Consider the following 18,506-nt stretch of genomic DNA (forward strand, 5'->3'; position numbering starts at 1 on the left):
ATATATATTTTTTCCTTTCTCGTTCTTATATTCTTCGCTCCAATTTCAGTTCATTTTTCTTTCTTGTACTCTGAAGTAGGAAACTAAGCACCAAAAAAATATATTGTTCTACTTAAAGGGAATGGCATCAGAGTAAAAGAACACCATGAAAGAAATGAAAAGTTGAGGAGCAGGAGTAAGAGGAAGGGGAGGAGGAGGAGGCCTGTCTCTGACCCACCTTCTATCCTTTCACTTGACTTGTTTTGACCTTCCTGAGAGAGAGAGAGAGAGAGAGAGAGAGAGAGAGAGAGAGAGAGAGAGAGAGAGAGAGAGAGAGAGAGAGACTTGCTTATCTATATTATTTTCTTGGGTGGTGGGGTACACACACACACACACACACACACACCGTTATTCATTCAGGGTCTCATCTTCCTACTCTACCCCAAAAGTAAAGCAAGTGTGCGATTAGACGAAAAAATAAAATAAAAGAAACGGGTTACCTGTCGAACAAGCAAACATTCGAACTTGGCAGGGAAGCAGTGGGGCAGGGAAGGCGTGTGGAGGAGCGGAATGCCTCTCTGTAAGCAAGCGTGAGGGGCTCGGGTGGAGGAGGAGGAGGAGGCTAGGAAGCGCCATTGAGAGAGAAGGGAGGGGGGAGGGAGGAAGGGAGGGAGAAGTGTGGAGGAGCAGGACATAAACCTAAAAGCGGCTCTAGGACACTCCTAACACGTTTGATGGGAAGCAGAATGGTGCAGTGGGTATGGAGGCGCCTCCTGTGAGTCTGGTTTACTCCTGTGTTCCTCGTCAGTGAGTGGAAAGTGGAGGTTAGAAGGAGGGGTAAGGCGTAAGGATCACCACAGGCATGTTAGGAAGGACCGATGGGCATAGAAGTGCCTGTCTTTGCCCCGCACTGGTGGTCAGGGTAGCCGCGCCCGCCCAGCCCAGCCACCTAAACTATCCGTCAGCGTCAGCCTCTCACAAGAACACGAGCAGCAGCAAGCAGGCACCCTACCACCTCCACGGCTCCACCACTGCCTCCCTCCGAGCCCCTCGACACGCTGGCTACCTTCACCCACTGCCATCTGCCATTCCAAGTTCCAACCCCTGAGGATCAGTAACCGATGCCTTCCCAGCTCCCCTTCTTGGCCCCGTGACCTCTGATTCGACGCTTTTTACGCCACCGAAGAATATTAGGAGCAAAAGCACCTAATGCCTGACTTTCATGAAGGACGGCACTGCAATTACGTTGAAACTAATATTTAGTGACTTGAGAGTGGCAAGAGCGCGGGTCTGCTGGGTAACCCGGGAGGTGTTGACTGTCTCTTTTTATGTAATCTTTTTCCATCTACATAAACTTGCCAATGCGACTTATTCCGCCACCATTCTGCTGTGTATTTGCCTCGTGTCATCAGCTTTACAGTATTTTAGAAAACTGTAAAAATCCAGTTACGGGAATGTTATTTTTTTGTCAACTCACAGCCTCGAACATGACAGCTCTGCCGCCACATGTCCCTGTTTATCTTCACTTCCACCCTCGTGATAACACCCTCCCGCTTCGTTCCACGTTCTGAATTATCAGTATTCCCATTCCATGGCATCTTGTTTTCATTAAGCGAAATTTAGAAACATTGAAAATGCGGTAGGGAGGCAGGGAGAACCCCAGATGAGGATGGCGGGGTCGGCGGGAGTGCGGTAGCTCGTGCGCGCAGCCCGAACATCTGTCCCTTCCCCCTCCCCGGCGCTCCGCCCCTCTTACCTCACCTAACCAACCCCCTGTTTTCCGGTGTTGCCAGGCATGGGGCCGTGAATTATGAGATGAAATAGAAATGGAATTTTGGTAAACAATTCAGATTAGGCCTGAATTTATCGATGAGTTAACATATTTCCATGATGTGTCTGTGGAGTGAGGATGAGTGATGCCCCACATACACGTATCTTGACGCCGAGGCGTTTCCTGTTTCCTATTATACATTCTCTGAGTCCGGGTATTTGTATTCATAATCACAAGGCGTCCTTATGTATTTTGAATCCGTGGTGGTACGGGATTCACACCGCCCTTTGTCTCGCATGTCGTATTCTGGTCGTATTCAGACCCCACTGACTGCACAAACTTAACGTGGCACTACCAACTTCATAACGTCTTCCTTCACGCCTTGGTGCTGTGTGGCTGTGATGTGCTCTTCAGAGAGTTGGAAGTGTCTCAGCGTCTCAGCAGGAAACTAAAATGAATGAAAATTAGTAATCACCAACCCACAATTGTTTCCGTCCGCCTCCTCTTCCCCTCCCCCCTCACCGTCCTTCTCTGTTCCCCCGCCCCTCCCTTTGCCCGTCCCCTGCCCCCTGCCTCCCCAGCGCGGGCGAGGGGCTGAAGGGGAGGAGCAGCTGTCTTCCCACCACCACATTCAGCTCGCGCCAGTCTCTAGTCACAGTCCGTTGAGAGAGCACGTCTCAGTACGCGTCCCTGGCCTTCTCTACCCTGCCACGCCGGGACTGTTGAGTGCTTCACTGTGGACTTAATCAACGAGTTCAAAGGATCATGCTTTTCTGTAATAAGTCTGTGACGCTAAGAAGTTATACTTACGAAGAGTGAACAGTTTTTATTAGTGCTTACTTCTGAAAACAGAAAAAACTCCAACAGCGATTGAGGAGTGAAAGTGCTGCAGTCTTCCATCCCGCTGCGGAGTGCATGTTTAGGTTGTGAGTGTTGTGTCACGGCGGCATCGCCCTGGATGAGAGTGGCAGCCGGCGCGCCGTGATGCCTGCCCTGTGTATTGAGGAGTACGCTTCTGAACCCACTGTCACTTGCTACACAGCGGGACCCATATTCAAGAAGATGAAGGTCCTCAAGAAGTTCAAGAGACGCATGGGACTAGGTTAGCAGCCTCCTTCTTTGTAGCTGTAGACTTAGTGTTATGACTGCGGCTATTTTGAGCTCTACATTGGCTGCTGGTGGTGGTCGGGTCCCGAGGGGAGGGAAGCCAGAGTGGCGGTGGGAAGGGGCAGCAATTTGGTGGCGTCTGCGGCACGGGCGACGGCGCTTCACATCCGGTAACCAGCACTTCCGCTGTGGTCCGCAGGGGAGACCAGGGGTGGCGGTGCAGGGGGAAGGGAGCTAAGCTGGGAAACTGCGTGTGAGTAATGATTACTAAGTTTGCCCGGCAGCGACAGAGACGACCCATACACATAACTTCACCCCACTCTTGACGCTGCTTATGCCACTCGTTACCGCGGTGCATGGCGCTCGGACAAGTCTAGGGAACGGCAATGTACGTTTTTAGAATGGGGGGGGGGGGGGTGGAGGGGCAAACTCTTTCACTTATAACATTATAGTTGTAGTATAGTTGTCTTTATTAGAAATCATTTTATCGAGTAGGCTGACCGCTCAAAGTTGTTTCCCGTGCAGTATTGTTTCAAAAGCAGCTTGTAGAAAGGAAGAACTGGTATTTTCAATCAGTTTTTTTAGTGTAGATATACCGTCCGGTATTGAAACATGTAATTGACAGGTGAGGAGGGTGAACTAATGAAAATAAGATGTTCAGCGTAGGCGGAAGTGGCTGCTGTGGTGTTAGGCTGCTGAGCGACGTGCTGAGGTGATTGGCCACAGCGACCCGGCGAAGCGAGGCTGGGTGAGGAGGGGAGGAAAGGTGATGTTCGGGCCGCGAGCTTTTCCGCTAGATGTTTGTTACTTATTGTGTGAAGATCAGTGTGGGTTTATACTCAAGGAATTACTGTTTTAAAGTACTTTTTTCTCTAGTAAATAATCACTATCGAAGAGCTGCGAAAACGCCAGGGAAAATTAATGTTGCTTTGATTAACTTTGTTTATTAGTATGAATGTACGCACACCCTTATCTCAGTCCATCCGTTACTCTGTCCCGTAACACTGCCACTAAGAGCAGCAAGTTGGGTCCGCTGTCTTAGCCCCAGGCACGCCTACCCCACAACAAAGCTCTTCCCTGCACGACTGAGCCCTCTCTGACCCTTTCTCTCGACCCGGTTTCACTGCTGGATTCGTGGCTCACCAGCTGACCTCTTCGCGTTAGCTGGGCGTGGGAAGTCTTGCATTTAATACTACCACGCCACCAGCTTGTTTCTTTGTTGTGCCCCGTCATCTCTGAATCCTGAGACCACAACGAAAAAAGTTGATTCAGACCTCGTTGTATAATGTAGCCGTGCTGGTGTTACTGCCACGGGGAATGAATGAATTTATAATTCCATGTCTTGTGGAGTTTATTTCAAAGAAACTTGTATAACTATGCAGTTTTTTTATATATTATATAAGTGAAAGGGAAAGGTAAGAGTGAATGATGCCCTATCAATCAGTTTTGTTTTTGTCTTGTCACCGCAGTTCTTGTTGCTACATTTCAGTTTATAAATAATTTATGGCTTTGGTTTGACTCATTCAAAACCTTTTAACCTTGAAAATGTTTGTGCCAGGAATAGAAGAGAGGAACCGTGTGTGTGTGTGTGTGTGTGTGTGTGTTTACCTAATTGGGTTTTTCATCTTATTGCCTGAAGCAGACTCATAACTTCCCTTCTGTAAAACTTAGCAATAACAATATATATAAAATTGTTGTATTTCGGGTATGGTAATATTTATAAAATTGTGGTTTTCTGGTATGTTATATAGTTTGTACTGTTTTTAGTCTTCCTAATGGCCTGTTGTTTATTTCAGCCGGTCGGGGGTCAGGGACAACCAACCTTCCACCGCTGACCTTCCATCCGGTGTGCGGGGACAACGTCCGCATCGCTAATGACGGCAAGGTCGCGCGGCGCACGGAGAGCTTCTGTAAGGGCATCGCCTTCTCCAATCGGCCCATCAGGATCGGCGAGAGGGTGTGCCTGCGGTTGCTGGAGGTCAACAGTAACTGGTCCGGCGTCATTCGTTTTGGCTTCACGTCCCAGGACCCAGCTGGCCTGCGAGACGCCCTGCCCAAGTACGCCTGCCCTGACCTGACTAATAAGCCGGGTTACTGGGCCAAGGCACTCAGTGAACGCTTCGCTGAACAGGGCAGTGTCCTCTTCTATTATGCGGACTCCACGGGCGATGTGCATTTCGGCATCAACGGTGAGGAGCGCGGGGTGTTCTTCAGCGGCGTGGACACCCGCTCTCAGCTGTGGGGCCTCTTTGATGTTTACGGAAACAGCACGGCGGTGGAGTTCCTTGACCCCGACGCACATCTCAACAACCGCGTCAGGATAGTGAACGACCTGAGCCCCGGGTCCTCGACGGCCAGCTCCCGGGTAGTGCCTCAGGCCCAGCTGCCACCCCCTCAGCCTCAACCGCCCGCCAGGACCGACGCGGGCGTTGAGAGACTACAGCCCTCCATGGCCCAGTTGGCACTAACACCTCGTGCCCCCGACGCTCTGCCACTGCGGCATTACACCCACACAGCCTTCACTCCGTTGCCCTTCCACCGTGTACGGGGTCGCAATGTAAGGTTAAATAATGACCGAACCGTAGCGGCACGCACAGAAACTGAGTACTCGCACGGGTATGTGTTCACAGCGAGGCCGCTGCGGCCCGGCGAGCGCCTGGTGGTGCAGGTGCTGCACGTTGAAGCAATGTATGTTGGCGCCTTGGCCTTCGGGCTGACTGCTGCAAACCCTGCAGGGCTCGAATCCTCTGACCTGCCCGAAGACTGTGACCTGTTGTTGGACCGCCCCGAGTACTGGGTGGTAAGTAAGGACGTGGCCGCCTCCCCGCAGCCTGCCGACGAGTTGGCCTTCGCTCTGTCCCACCACGGCGAGGTGACCTTCTCCCGTAATGGCGCCGCCCCGCAGGTCTTCATGCACGTGGACCACACGCTCCAGCTGTGGGCCTTCTTCGACGTGTACGGCAACACCAGCAAGATCAGAAGCCTCGGCGTGACGCACGACCCGGCGCCTCCTCAGCAGCCAGGTGAGCATCCTCCCCCCTCCCCGCCCCACTCACTCTTGGCACTGCCTCGGTGCTACACGAATTATTATCATTATTATCATCATATCAATTATCATTGCATAATTTTCGAATAATGAAGACTGGAGTCAGTCTCTCTCTCTCTCTCTCTCTCTCTCTCTCTCTCTCTCTCTCTCTCTCTCTCTCTCTCTCTCTCTCTCTCTCTCTCTCTCTCTCTCTCTCTCTCTCTTATATATATATATATATATATATATATATATATATATATATATATATATATATATATATATATATATATATATTGTTTTATAATTAGAGTTTTGCATAAGGTATTGTGGCTTGTTATGGCTTTAACATTGAACTAAATATTCGTCTCATTCTTCCAGCCTCCAGCTCTCCTCCACGGCGCCCTGAACCTGTGGCAAGGCAGTCGCACCCCCAGCTGTCACGGGCGTCTCCCTTGGTAGTAAGCCTTCCACCCAGCCCACCCTCCCCGCCTACCTCCCACACCCACTCCGCCTCGCCACCACCTCCCCTGCCAGCGCCGCGGGACCCCATGAGCGGCCATGGTACCATGTCCTCTGTGTACAGTGGCGCCTACATGGAACCAGTGTCTGCTTCTTCCACCCTCACCTCCCGGGGCGACCTGCCAGTAGGCCCTACCCTGCACGAGTGTACAGTGTGCTACGAGAAGCCAGTGGATTCTGTGCTGTACATGTGTGGCCACATGTGTATGTGCTACGAGTGTGCGCTGCAGCAGTGGCGGGGGCGGGGAGGCGGCCAGTGCCCTATCTGCCGCGCCGTTATCCGGGATGTGATCCGCACCTACCGTTCATGACGGGGCCCTCGCCCACCCCCTTGCCCCTTGTCCCGCCCACTCTCACCCGAGGCCCAACAGGCCTCGGGCGGGGGCATCGGTGAGGGCGAACCGTGATACCTGCTCATACCAAAGGTGGTTGATACAGTGCCGAGCCTGGCGCCGGCCAGGGCCACGTTGTCTAGTCCCGCCCTGCCGCGCATACCCTGTATGTGCCGCGCCCATGTGTGTGTTTGTGTGTGTGTGTGTGTGTGTGTCCACGCGTGCAGAGTAACGCGTCCTTACCTCTGGTCTAAGTCAGCTGTGGTAGTGTGTACATAGTGGCCTCGGGAACAGTCACACCCCCGCCCGTGGCCTCTCCTGCCCCCTTCTGTACATAGCTCGCAGTAACTTATGGGCCCTGTGCCCCCTTTGTATGCCCTGTCATTATTTTGTACTTGGGTCATATGTGAATATATGTTTTTTATATTTCCGTCATTGCATTGGTCATTGCTCTTTGGACAGTTTACTGGTGTCTGTCATTAACATCATCACCATTTAGGTAAATAAATATTTTAAAATAATGTGTGTATTTATATCCTGAGAGTATAGGTGGGTCACTTAAGGTGTCAGTTACTTATCAACTCTTACCTAAATACTCAACTATCTTTGTCATCTGAGTCACTTCTGTAATGGCCACAGTTAACATGAATCACTAATGTACATCTACTTCATTAGTTAATCTTAATGTATCAACAAGAAAAAAAATGGTGTTTGAAATGTTTCAAGCATCACTAAATTCTTTTAGTCATTTGTACGATCCTTGTTTGATAATTTGCTAGGTAGAATTGCCATTGCAAAAAACAGGTTTGGATGAAGGCAGCATCAAAGGCGGCAGCAACAACAACATCAGTGCCCTGCCACAGGGGCGTAAACGTCCCTGGGGTATGACTATGCAAAACCACCGAAGCCTTGCTGGATGGGTCCTTTTGGTATCCTTTATCATAAAATTCGAACTTTTGCTTGGCTGTAGGAGCTCTCTACATAAGAAGTGCTACGTCTGACTTTTTACTGTTTGCTTTGGAATAAATTGTTCTCTTGGAGTTCTTGGTGATGTGATTTATGCAAAGTTTTGGAGGTTGAAGGGAGGGGCTGTGCCAAGGTAGGGTGCATCTCTTTCTCCAGAATACTTTATGCCTCGATGCTGCGTTAGGTGTTGCTTCAGAGGACCCTTTGAGGCACAATAAAGATAATCAACTAATTCTGCAGCGACAAGCTGATCCCGTCTGGTGTTATTTTTGTCATTCATACTTATTGATTCCATAGTTTCATACGACTAGCACTCTTTAAAAACATTACAATAGAAAACGATTGTAAATAATGAATAATTACATAAATAAATGATTGAAGATGTCTTTCATAGGCGTACACAGCGTCAGTAATACCAAGATTTTAGCCCTGAGTAATAGGTACTTTGTGAGTGTAGCGTGTCCCTCGCGGGATGGGACAACTATATAAAACAAAAAAAAAAAAGCTGCGTGTGTGTCGGCCAGCATGCACGGCAGGTGTTCGTGTACAAAGCTAACACACACACACACACACACACACACACGAGGTGTGCCTCAAGGTCAACGAAGAGCTGCAGTCAAGGTCAAGATTTTGTGGCCGTGCAGCGGGTGACAGACATTTGTAGGGGAAGGCCGCGCCTGGTAAGCTGTCGGGAGAAAAGGCGGAATGTTGATACAGCTGCTCATTCCCATGACAGGAGTGTGTTTAGAAAGGTCGTCGCGCGTTGGATGCTCGGCGGCGGTGTTCTTACAGAACGCAAACAGGTAATATATAGTAGGGCTTTCCTGTAAATCAGAGGTTCCAACCATTATTTACCCATTACCCAGTTTTCCACACCACCCAGTTCCCTTCATTGCTTTCCCATACTTTGAAAAATTATGAATAGGTTTTGTTATATATTATGCAGGGAGATAAATATATATTTTTTTAATGAAAAGAACTGATTCAGCTTCTAATCAAACTTTTAACACAATGGGTGTGATTTTACTTGGATTTTTTTTTCTGTGGTTCCCCTCTGTCTCCCCTTTACCCTTCCGGAAAGACCCAATTACCCCACTTGGGACAATTTAACCCAGGTGCTTGCAACGAAGTAGAAAAATGGCAGCAGTAAGCAATATGAGTCTGGTGTTAACCCAAAAATGCCCATGCATGGCCACATGTGTAGGAATTTTACATTATTATAAATTCAACTTCAAAATGGCTGGGATATGCTGTCCTACTCAAAACCACTTCTTAGACTTAGACGGATAGAATGACAGCTGGAAAATTTTATATGTGGATATCTAGATAGATAAACGCTTTTTTTCTGCTACTAACGAGCTGAAGTTTACCATAGGGCTCCCAGAAAAAAAAAATACCAGCGCTGTTGGCTGGGTGGGTGATCAGGTGACGCGCCCCCCAACTTACACCCCCATTGAGTAATTGATTGGAACATTGAAGTCATTACGACCTTGACTCGATTCTTTAACAATACAGTTAGTGAAAGGAGGGAGGATAATAGATAGGCAAAAGTATTGACAGACTAGAATACTATTGATATGGAAAATTAAGAAATACCTGGAACGTTTACATCGACACTGGAAGGAGAGAAACGAATGGATATCTCTAGAAGGAGCCTATATATATGGCCTGCTTACAGTCTATGTTGAGAGAGAGAGAGAGAGAGAGAGAGAGAGAGAGAGAGAGAGAGAGAGAGAGAGAGAGAGAGAAATAGTCTGCCCTGGAATAAATGCGTTTTCCTTATACAAGAAATGTTTACTATTATAATTTCATATATTATCGTTAAAGTGAAGCTAAAGAAAGTCTTGTAGGCAGCGCAATTTATATTTTGATCATTTTTAAGCAAAATGTATTTATATTTCAGAGTAAAAAAAATAATCAAATGAAGAAAGAGTGGATGCGAGGTGAGTGTTGCAAGATGTGCGATAGTTAACAAAAATACGACAACCAAAATACCCTTAGAACCATTGCAACATTCTTTCTCTGCGAGCAAAACATATCAGTAACTAACACTTTTACCTATAGGATCGACTGCATACCCTTAATTACGTGGATGTGGTGGTAGTCTGGTCAGAGAGAGGAAAATAATTTATTGAGCGCGCCATCTGGTAGCGGTGCCGGGGGTGTGCTGGCGGCGCTGCGTGTTTACTTCCTTTCCACGATCGGCCGCTAGCATGGTGAGGGTGACGGCGGGGAGGCTTACATTTCGTCCTCGTGTTCCCTCGCCCCGACCCCCGCCCTTGTGCTGCAGCGGCGGGGGAGACACCGAGGCGCCCTGCAACACTATAGGGGCCTGTGTCGGGCTGAGGGACGGCGGACGGGGCGGATATTTAGTGATACAGATGGGCACGGGGGGCCAGTCCGTCATGGGGCAGATTGTTTGGGTCTCGTTGGGCTGCTGGCCGGTGCTCCCCAGGGCTTGGAAGGGCGCCATGGGGTAGTGTTTTAAGGCTAGTGACGCTGTATTCCGTGTTTTCTGTTTTATTGGAAGGGCGGCACCGGGTAATGTTTTTTGTGTTAGTGGCTCAGTGTTTGTTTTCTTAAGGGCTGCATGGGGTAGTGTTTTCAGTGTTTGTGGCGTGTTTTTTGTTTTCTGTTATATTGGGCGGCACGGGGTAATGGTTTTAGTGTTAATGGTTCAGTATTTTGTGTTTTGTTTTCTTGGAAGGCCGGCATGGGGTAGTGTTTTCAGTGTTTGGCGTTTTTTGTTTTCTGTTTTCTTGGGCGGCACGCGGTAATGGTTTTAGTGTTAGTGGCTCAGTATTTAGTGTTATCTGTTTTCTTGGAAGGGCAGCACGCGGTAATGGTTTAAGTGTTACTGGCTTAGTATTTAGTGTTTTCTGCCTCAGTATTTAGTGTTATCTGTTTTCTTGGAAGGGCAGCACAGGGTAATGGTTTTAGTGTTAGTGGCTCAGTATTTAGTGTTATCTGTTTTCTTGGAAGGGTGGCACGGGGTAATGGTTTTAGTGTTAGTGGCTCAGTATTTAGTGTTATCTGTTTTCTTGGAAGGGTGGCACGGGGTAATGGTTTTAGTGTTAGTGGCTCAGTATTTAGTGTTATCTGTTTTCTTGGAAGGGCGGAACGGGGTAATGGTTTTAGTGTTAGTGGCTCAGTATTTAGTGTTATCTGTTTTCTTGGAAGGGAAGCACGCGGTAATGGTTTTAGTGTTTGTGGCTCAGTATTTGGTGTTATCTGTTTTCTTGGAAGGGTGGCACGGGGTAATGGTTTTAGTGTTAGTGGCTCAGTATTTAGTGTTATCTGTTTTCTTAGAAGGGCGGAACGGGGTAATGGTTTTAGTGTTAGTGGCTCAGTATTCTGTGTTTTCTCAGAAGGGCAGCACGCGATAATGGTTTTAGTGTTAGTGCCTCAGTGTTTTCTGTTTTCTTGGAAGGGCAGCATGGGGTAGTGTTTTCAGTGTTTGTGATGCTGTATTCTGTGTTTTTTGCTTTATTGGAAAGGCTGCTTCGGGTAATGGTTTCAGTTACTAGCTTAGTGTTTTTTTTTCTGTTTTCTTGGAGGGGCGGCATGGGGTAGTGCAACATAATGCGGTGCGTCATGGAGCTAAGTTTGTTTTTTCCCTTGCAGTCCACACACCGGAAGAAGACGAGGAAGCTGAGGGGGCATGTCAGCCACGGGCATGGCCGCGTTGGTGAGTGCTGAGTCATTTAAGTTCATGTTTCAGAAAAGGTAGTTTCCCAAAACTTTGAGATAAATTGCATCTACACCTCAGAACCCATTGTTAGATTATTTAGGAGAACAGAATGATTTAAAAAGAAAGTGACTTCATTTCTAGGTGAAACAACAATGAATATTCTTGTTGAGATCATTTTATTCACTGGAAAACAAAATTTACATAAATCACAAGATAATTGTTTTGTCTGAGACTGGTTGGTACATTCACCAAATCTTTGCTCACATTTCTGTGCATTCTATGATTAAGTTCTGGAGAGGCTCCATTGTTTGACATGAACTAAGTGATCTGTTGCTCCGCAGGCAAGCACCGCAAGCACCCTGGTGGCCGTGGTAATGCCGGTGGCATGCACCACCACAGAATTAACTTTGACAAGTACCATCCTGGATACTTTGGAAAGGTAAGGTTAATTATTTATATGTTACCATGGAATGTTTGTCTTCCTAAAAGAGCAAGCATTTCCTTCAGCCACTACAAGTAAAAGTTCTTCATATTTTTAGAAGCACCTCCGTTAATATTAGAATAATAGGAGTTCAGGACTTCGGCTGTTAGAACTTTAGACCGTGAGATGTTTTGGCCAGAAGGATGAAGGAACCGATGAAACAAAGGCATCGAAATGGACCAATAGTGAAGTGCTTTTAAACTAGCCCTGTGTTTCTCTGACTTCCGGCCTGCTCCCTGCATCTCTCCCTCCCTGAGACACGGACTTTTAGGGGCTATTTCACTGGGCAAATTTTCCGTGTACCTTCAGTGAAACCAAGACTTCCGCTGGCGTGGTTCTCATTTCCGTGGTTTTCTGACGTGTCCATGATCTCCCGTGGCTTGTATAAATTAAGTGAAAACGGGGGTGCAAACAGGGACATCAGGCGTCAGCCATAATTGTTGTGAAAATGTATCAGTCAAGACCACCGTTGCCAGATTATCGTACTCAGAGCATAGTATTTACTGGTTTCTGATGCCTAACTATTACCAAGAAACATCAGGAATTAAATATTTTAATGATTATTATAAGTGAATCTCCTTATTGGGGTCCACGAGACAGTTTTTGGGTTAGAAGTCGGTAATTATAAGAGGCGCTGAGTAAGACAATCTGGCAACATTGGTCAAGACCGTGGAACGCTGAGCGCGAGGCAAGTGTGATTGGAAGATGACGGTGGTGTGTCCACGTAGGCAAAAAAGCCAGCGATTTTATGATTGACGATCCACGGAAAATTTGCCCAGTGTAATAGCTCCTTTACACCCCCTCTGCCTACCTCTGGGGTGGGCGTAATATATATATATATATATATATATATATATATATATATATATATATATATATATATATATATATATATATAGTCATACCTTGGTGTACAAGTTTAATACATTCCGGAAGTTTGCTCTCAAACCAAAATACTCATAACCCAAAACAATTTCCCCCTTTAAAATTAATGTGAATCCCATTAATTCGTCCCATATCCCAAAAAATAATAACAAAAATCATTATAAGTGTTCCTTTATTATAGAATAATAGTAACTAACTTTATACAAAAGTACTAGTTAATAGCAATGGTAAATAATATAGTACAGACTACTGTACAGTAATACCTTGTTTACGAGCAGTGACTTGGTGTATGAGCTTCCTGTTTGTACAATTTGAATATGCAAGTCTGGGTTCCCCTTGTTCGCCGCTAGATGAAAGTGCTCGGAGCGGAAAACAATAGGAATTGGGTCCCAAGTTGGTATCGCACTGGGCCTTTTTCCTCCATCCGCAGTGGCAGTAGGTGCAACCGACAACTACTTTTCTGGGTGTGCTTCACACAACCAAGGTCAGTTGCCCGTATTGCAACGTAAACAAACTAGTCGCCCTGTATCCACATAGGGCTGTTTGCAAAAGTATATGCTCTTGTGGCTTGTACTGTTATTACTCAAATTATGGACTAGTTGCTACAGTTAAATGGAAGGTAGAAGCAGTTGTGGGTTTGATGAAATGACAATAAGGTCTGGGGTCAAGCTCTCTGCGGCCTCCAGCCTAGAATCGCAAATCCCTCCCTAAAAGATTACCCTGTGAATTACTCATTACCGTGCAAAACTGGACATTCATGTCATTCACGTTACCACACTTTGCTTTCTCAAGGTTTTCCCAGGTACCCATTTATCAAGTCTAAATGAAAGGATGAACAGTTGGGTGGGGTGCATGCCGAGTGCCCAATTTGGGATTGAACCTGGGTCTGCAAATTCGTAGCTGGGCATTTTAACCACTGTCACAAGCTCCTCTTTGTTGCAGAGATGAAAAAGCCAGAATGCATAGCTGTCTTTAATATGATGTATTCTAGTTTTCAACCTAATTTTACTTGATCATTATATGAGCTTAAGTACATAGTAATAACTGTCATGATGAATCTCTTCCCACCAGGTTGGTATGAGATCGTACCATGACCGCCCCAACCACAGATGGGCCCCTATTGTCAATCTGGACAAGTTGTGGTCACTGGTGTCAGAGCAGACCAGAACCAAGTATGCCAAGGTCACCAAAAAGGCGCCCGTTATCAATGTTGTGAGATCAGTAAGTATCAGGATGCATATTTTATCTTTTTACAAAAAGTGTTTGTATTAATTATTCCCTGATGATATGTTGGTTCATTAATCCTATAGCATTTTCTTAATTTTATTTTCTTTTTCTCTTTATTATTTATTTTTATTTATTTATTTCTATTTGCTTTTTCTTTCCATATCAAGAAATATACATGAGTATTATTTCAGTATCCAAGTAATTGTATTTTGACCCTCTCGCACACTGTAAGTTTCTATTCCACTCACCTTGCATTTCTCTGGCCCGACTGGCCTTTTTTTGCTGCCACGAAACTCTATATTCCCAGTCGTATTTTACCCTCACAGATATATCTTACCCCGATAAATTTGGTATCAATGGCTTCATAAAGACTTGTACTAGAACATGCACAAATAATAATAGAGGAAAATATAATGTTATCAATACAGACTTGTTTCAAGTCTCCGTATAGAGCAGTGTTTCTTAAAGTGTGGTCCGCGGACCCCCAGGGGTCCGTGGAATGTTCCAAGGGGTCCGCAGGATAATTTTTAATATCGATTTCAGTCAAATTTTCGGCCAAAACGTCATAAATTCCTATTTTTGTAGCACCAAATCCTGATGGCTTTTTACAGTGGCTAAGTCACATTGGGATGGAAGTAATTTAATATAATAAAATTATAATAATAAAGGGTCCGCTACATGAGCAATTTTAATAAAAGGGGTCCGCTGCACAAAAAAGTTTAAGAAACACTGGTATAGAGTATTGTAGACAACAAATCCTAAGTACCAACTCTTCCCCACTCGCTATCTCAAAATTTTGTGGGCAAACTTTTTTAGCTGAATATATATTTCGAAGCGGAATTTTGTGAGGATTCTTATGGTATCCTCAAAATCCTCATATGCCAATTAGTTCCCGAGTTACACCGAGAAAACTTTTTTTCCTCTCCCGTTAGAGTAGGCTAAAAACAAAAAATCACTCAAAGCTCCTCATCTACGCTCCTTAGAAAGGTTGCCATATGTTACCATTAAGAAACTTATCCCAACAAATGATGCTCCCAAATTTGACGCATTTTCACTGAAAACTTAATTTTTAATCAATTTTTTAAAGTTTATGACGCATTTTGTGTCATCGTGCGCCAGGACCTTTTACCCTTGATGACGCATAATGTGTCATCGTACGCGAGAGGGTTAAGCTGATAACTCTCCAAGCAAGCAGTGCTATCTGCTGATAGCTATATTCTGTCTCAGAAATAATTTCATTTTGTTACTACCCAACTTTCCTTTTTCATAAGGAAAGAAATAGCTTCAAACAACTCCAGCTGTTTGTCACTAATTTACTAGGATGAAGTTTGTGAACGGGCGGTCGGAAATATGATGCCGAGTGTTCATTTCTGAGTTTTGGTGATGCTTTGGGCCATATGTTGGATTTAGTAACATTTTCTAATAAATTAACTTAATTGCAGGGCTATTACAAGGTTCTGGGCAAGGGTAACCTTCCCAAGCAGCCCGTCATCGTCAAGGCCAAGTTCTTCTCTCGCAAAGCTGAGGAAAAGATCAAGTCTGTTGGAGGCTGCTGCGTGCTTGTGGCTTAGGTGAGTGGTTGGCTGTTCAAGTCAGTGACTCGCATATTCAGAGGATGCCTAAAAATATCTTTTTCCAAGTCAAATTTTTGTCTATTTAAGAACAAGAAAGTTACCCATAGAGAAACTTGTTACATCATGATGGAATATGTTACATGGGTGAAGGACTTTGGGAAAGGCCTTTCTCGCAGTAATATACCATTATCAACATCAAGTATCCAGTGATGAAGTGAACGGGCGGACATAACATAATTGCCGATTGTTCAGTGCTGACTAGTTTATCTAATAGCTTGGTCTAAATATTGTTCCATTGCCTCTAATCATATTTTTCTTTCTGTTTCAGATGACAGAAGGCAAAATTCAATCTATGGCATGTCATCAGGTTTCAGAGCACTTTGATAATAAAGTTGAGAGGTACTATGTGCATAATTATCCTCCAGAGCTCATCAAATATTCAGCTGAAATCATATTGGGTGCTTCATGCTGCTGGATGGTGGATGAAAGAATGTGGCAGTGTTGTGACCAAATTAAGAGTTGTTTCTTATTTGGATCTCGTAGCATGTCAGTCTTCACTTGCTTCTGTGTTTTATTCTGAGAATAAAGAAGTGAATTTGGATTCCTCTAGTCTGTTTTATGAGTATCAATGCTAAGTTCTTTTTTAAGCTTTTGGGAAATACCAATTTTCATATATTTTCGTAGTTCAGTGATCAACATGAAACTTACCAATACCAATATGAGGATCTTGGAAAATGCTAATTTAGACACTTAACTGTCAGGCTGAAATCAGACATCCTAGTGACGTCTTCATCTAACCAATTTTGTCAGCTCAGGACAATGAGGTGGAAACACTACACTTGTACACATCCCAGAGACTTTTAGTAGATGGTTGGAAAAGAATGTAGTAGCACTGCTTTTGCTTGTTTTCCTTTATTTATATTTTTTCCTATTATTGTATGTGTAAAGTGAGTATAATACTTGTATTTATCATTAATAAGTAAATGCATATCACCAAGCATTTGTGCAGTACGTGTGTATAAAATGAAAGGGGGAGCTGCGCAGGACTCAAGTTGTTCATCACGCCTACGCGACTGAGCAGCCAACACGTGGCTTCGTGAGGCTAGCAGTTGACCTACTCCACCCCAAGGGAAGATCTCATTCCAAAAAAAAGTCTGCACCTCTCAGTTTTTCATTAGTAGGAACATGATCCATTGTACCCACTTGTCATTGACTGCTCTGCTTTCATGCACACTTGGTAAATATTTGCTTTATTGACGCTTCCCATTTTGGGTATTCTTACATTTGGTAGTTTTTTCATAGTTTATTTGAGTTGAGGCTTCGTTCATCATGTAATTAAATATTGACCATGACGGTAAAATTTGGAATTATTAACTCTGATATCTCGATCCCTACTTAACCAATTGCTCTTCTGGTGTCATTTGTTTTCTACAAACCACTGTCACAGAAGCTCCTCTTTGTTGCAGAGATGAGAAGGCCAGAATGCATAGCAGTCTATAATATGATGTATTCTAGTTTTCAACCTAATTTTACTTGATCATTATATGAGCTTGAGTACATAGTAATAACTGTCATGATGAATCTCTTCCCCCAGGTTGGTATGAGATCGTACCATGACCGCCCCAACCACAGATGGGCCCCTATTGTCAATGTGGACAAGTTGTAGTCGCTGGTGTCAGAGCAGACCAGAACCAAGTATACCAAGGTCACCAAAAAGGCCCTCGTCATCAATGTTGTGAGATCAGTAAGTATCAGGATGCAAATTTTATCTTTTTCCAAAAAGTGTTTGTATTAATTATTCTCTTATACTGTATTGGTTCATTAATCTTATAGCATTTTCTTAGTTTTATTTTCTTTTTCTTTTTATTATTTATTTTTATTTCTATTTGCTTTTTCTTTCCATAACAAGAAATATACATGGGTAGTATTTCAGTATCCAAGTTATTGTATTTTAAGCTAATAACTCCAAGCAAGCAGTGCTATCTGCTGATAGCTATATGCTGTCTCAGAAATAATTTCATTTTGTTACTACCCAACTTTCCTTTTTCATAAGGAAAGAAATAGCTTCAAACAACTCCAGCTGTTTGTCACTAATTTACTAGGATGAAGTTTGTGAACGGGCGGTCGGAAATATGATGCCGAGTGTTCATTTCTGAGTTTTGGTGATGCTTTGGGCCATATGTCGGATTTAGTAACATTTTCTAATAAATTAACTTAATTGCAGGGCTATTACAAGGTTCTGGGCAAGGGTAACCTTCCCAAGCAGCCCGTCATTGTCAAGGCCAAGTTCTTCTCTCGCAAAGCTGAGGAAAAGATCAAGTCTGTTGGAGGCTGCTGCGTGCTTGTGGCTTAGGTGAGTGGTTGGCTGTTCAAGTCAGTGACTCGCATATTCAGAGGATGCCTAATAATATATCTTTTTCCAAGTCAAATTTTTGTCTATTTAAGAACAAGAAAGTTACCCATAGAGAAACTTATATCATGATGGAATATGCTACATGAGTGAAGGACTTTGGGAAAGGCCTTTCTCGCAGTAATAGGTATACCATTATCAACATCAAGTATCCAATGATGAAGTGAACGGGCGGACATAACATAATTGCCGATTGTTCAGTGCTGACTAGTATATCTAATAGCTTGGTCTAAATATTGTTCCATTGCCTCTCTAATCATATTTTTCTTTCTGTTTCAGATGACAGAAGGCAAAATTCAATCTATGGCATGTCATCAGGTTTCAGAGCACTTTGATAATAAAGTTGAGAGGTACTATGTGCATAATTATTATCCTCTAGAGCTCATCAAATATTCAGCTGAAATCATGTTGGGTGCTTCATGCTGCTGGATGGTGGATGAAAGAATGTGGCAGTGTTGTGACCAAATTAAGAGTTTTCTTATTTGGATCTCGTAGCATGTCAGTCTTCACTTGCTTCTGTGTTTTATTCTGAGAAT

At 44.6% G+C, this 18,506-nt stretch overlaps 2 protein-coding genes across 4 annotated transcripts; both read left to right on the top strand.

The window, feature by feature from the left end:
* The first annotated feature begins 1,635 nt into the window (after window positions 1–1,635).
* On the top strand, window positions 1,636–7,257 carry LOC127004369 (protein neuralized-like). Its single transcript, XM_050871994.1, has 3 exons — window positions 1,636–2,852; window positions 4,654–5,880; window positions 6,264–7,257. Exons 1-3 carry the CDS (start codon window positions 2,735–2,737, stop codon window positions 6,713–6,715), a joined length of 1,797 nt encoding a protein of 598 aa, XP_050727951.1. The 5' UTR covers window positions 1,636–2,734; the 3' UTR covers window positions 6,716–7,257.
* A 2,560-nt stretch (window positions 7,258–9,817) lies between these two features.
* LOC127004370 (60S ribosomal protein L27a-like) lies at window positions 9,818–18,323 on the top strand. Of its 3 annotated transcripts, none has more exons than XM_050871997.1 (6): window positions 9,818–9,918; window positions 11,327–11,390; window positions 11,735–11,832; window positions 13,831–13,980; window positions 17,785–17,913; window positions 18,250–18,323. In XM_050871997.1, the coding sequence occupies exons 1-5, from the start codon at window positions 9,916–9,918 to the stop codon at window positions 17,911–17,913; spliced, it is 444 nt and encodes a 147-aa protein (XP_050727954.1). In that variant the 5' UTR covers window positions 9,818–9,915; the 3' UTR covers window positions 18,250–18,323. The 3 variants fall into 3 exon arrangements, with proteins under 3 accessions (XP_050727954.1, XP_050727953.1, XP_050727952.1); XM_050871996.1 differs by lacking the exon at window positions 17,785–17,913 and adding an exon at window positions 15,429–15,557 and having other exon boundaries at window positions 9,819–9,918; XM_050871995.1 differs by lacking the exons at window positions 17,785–17,913; window positions 18,250–18,323 and adding exons at window positions 15,429–15,557; window positions 15,889–15,962 and having other exon boundaries at window positions 9,819–9,918.
* Window positions 18,324–18,506: the final 183 nt, after the last annotated feature.

This window comes from Eriocheir sinensis, chromosome 28 (assembly GCF_024679095.1).
Source record: "Eriocheir sinensis breed Jianghai 21 chromosome 28, ASM2467909v1, whole genome shotgun sequence".
In the NCBI taxonomy this organism is placed as follows: domain Eukaryota; kingdom Metazoa; phylum Arthropoda; class Malacostraca; order Decapoda; family Varunidae; genus Eriocheir; species Eriocheir sinensis.

Excerpts from the sequence above, each read along its gene's own strand:
- LOC127004369 (XM_050871994.1), top strand. The coding sequence starts at position 2,735 with ATGCCTGCCCTGTGTATTGAGGAGTACGCTTCTGAACCCACTGTCACT. Across the intron at positions 2,853-4,653 it reads CAAGAGACGCATGGGACTAG|CCGGTCGGGGGTCAGGGACA; the intron begins GTTAGCAGCCTC and ends TGTTTATTTCAG. Across the intron at positions 5,881-6,263 it reads GGCGCCTCCTCAGCAGCCAG|CCTCCAGCTCTCCTCCACGG; the intron begins GTGAGCATCCTC and ends TCATTCTTCCAG.
- LOC127004370 (XM_050871997.1), top strand. Across the intron at positions 11,391-11,734 it reads CCACGGGCATGGCCGCGTTG|GCAAGCACCGCAAGCACCCT; the intron begins GTGAGTGCTGAG and ends GTTGCTCCGCAG. Across the intron at positions 11,833-13,830 it reads ATCCTGGATACTTTGGAAAG|GTTGGTATGAGATCGTACCA; the intron begins GTAAGGTTAATT and ends TCTTCCCACCAG.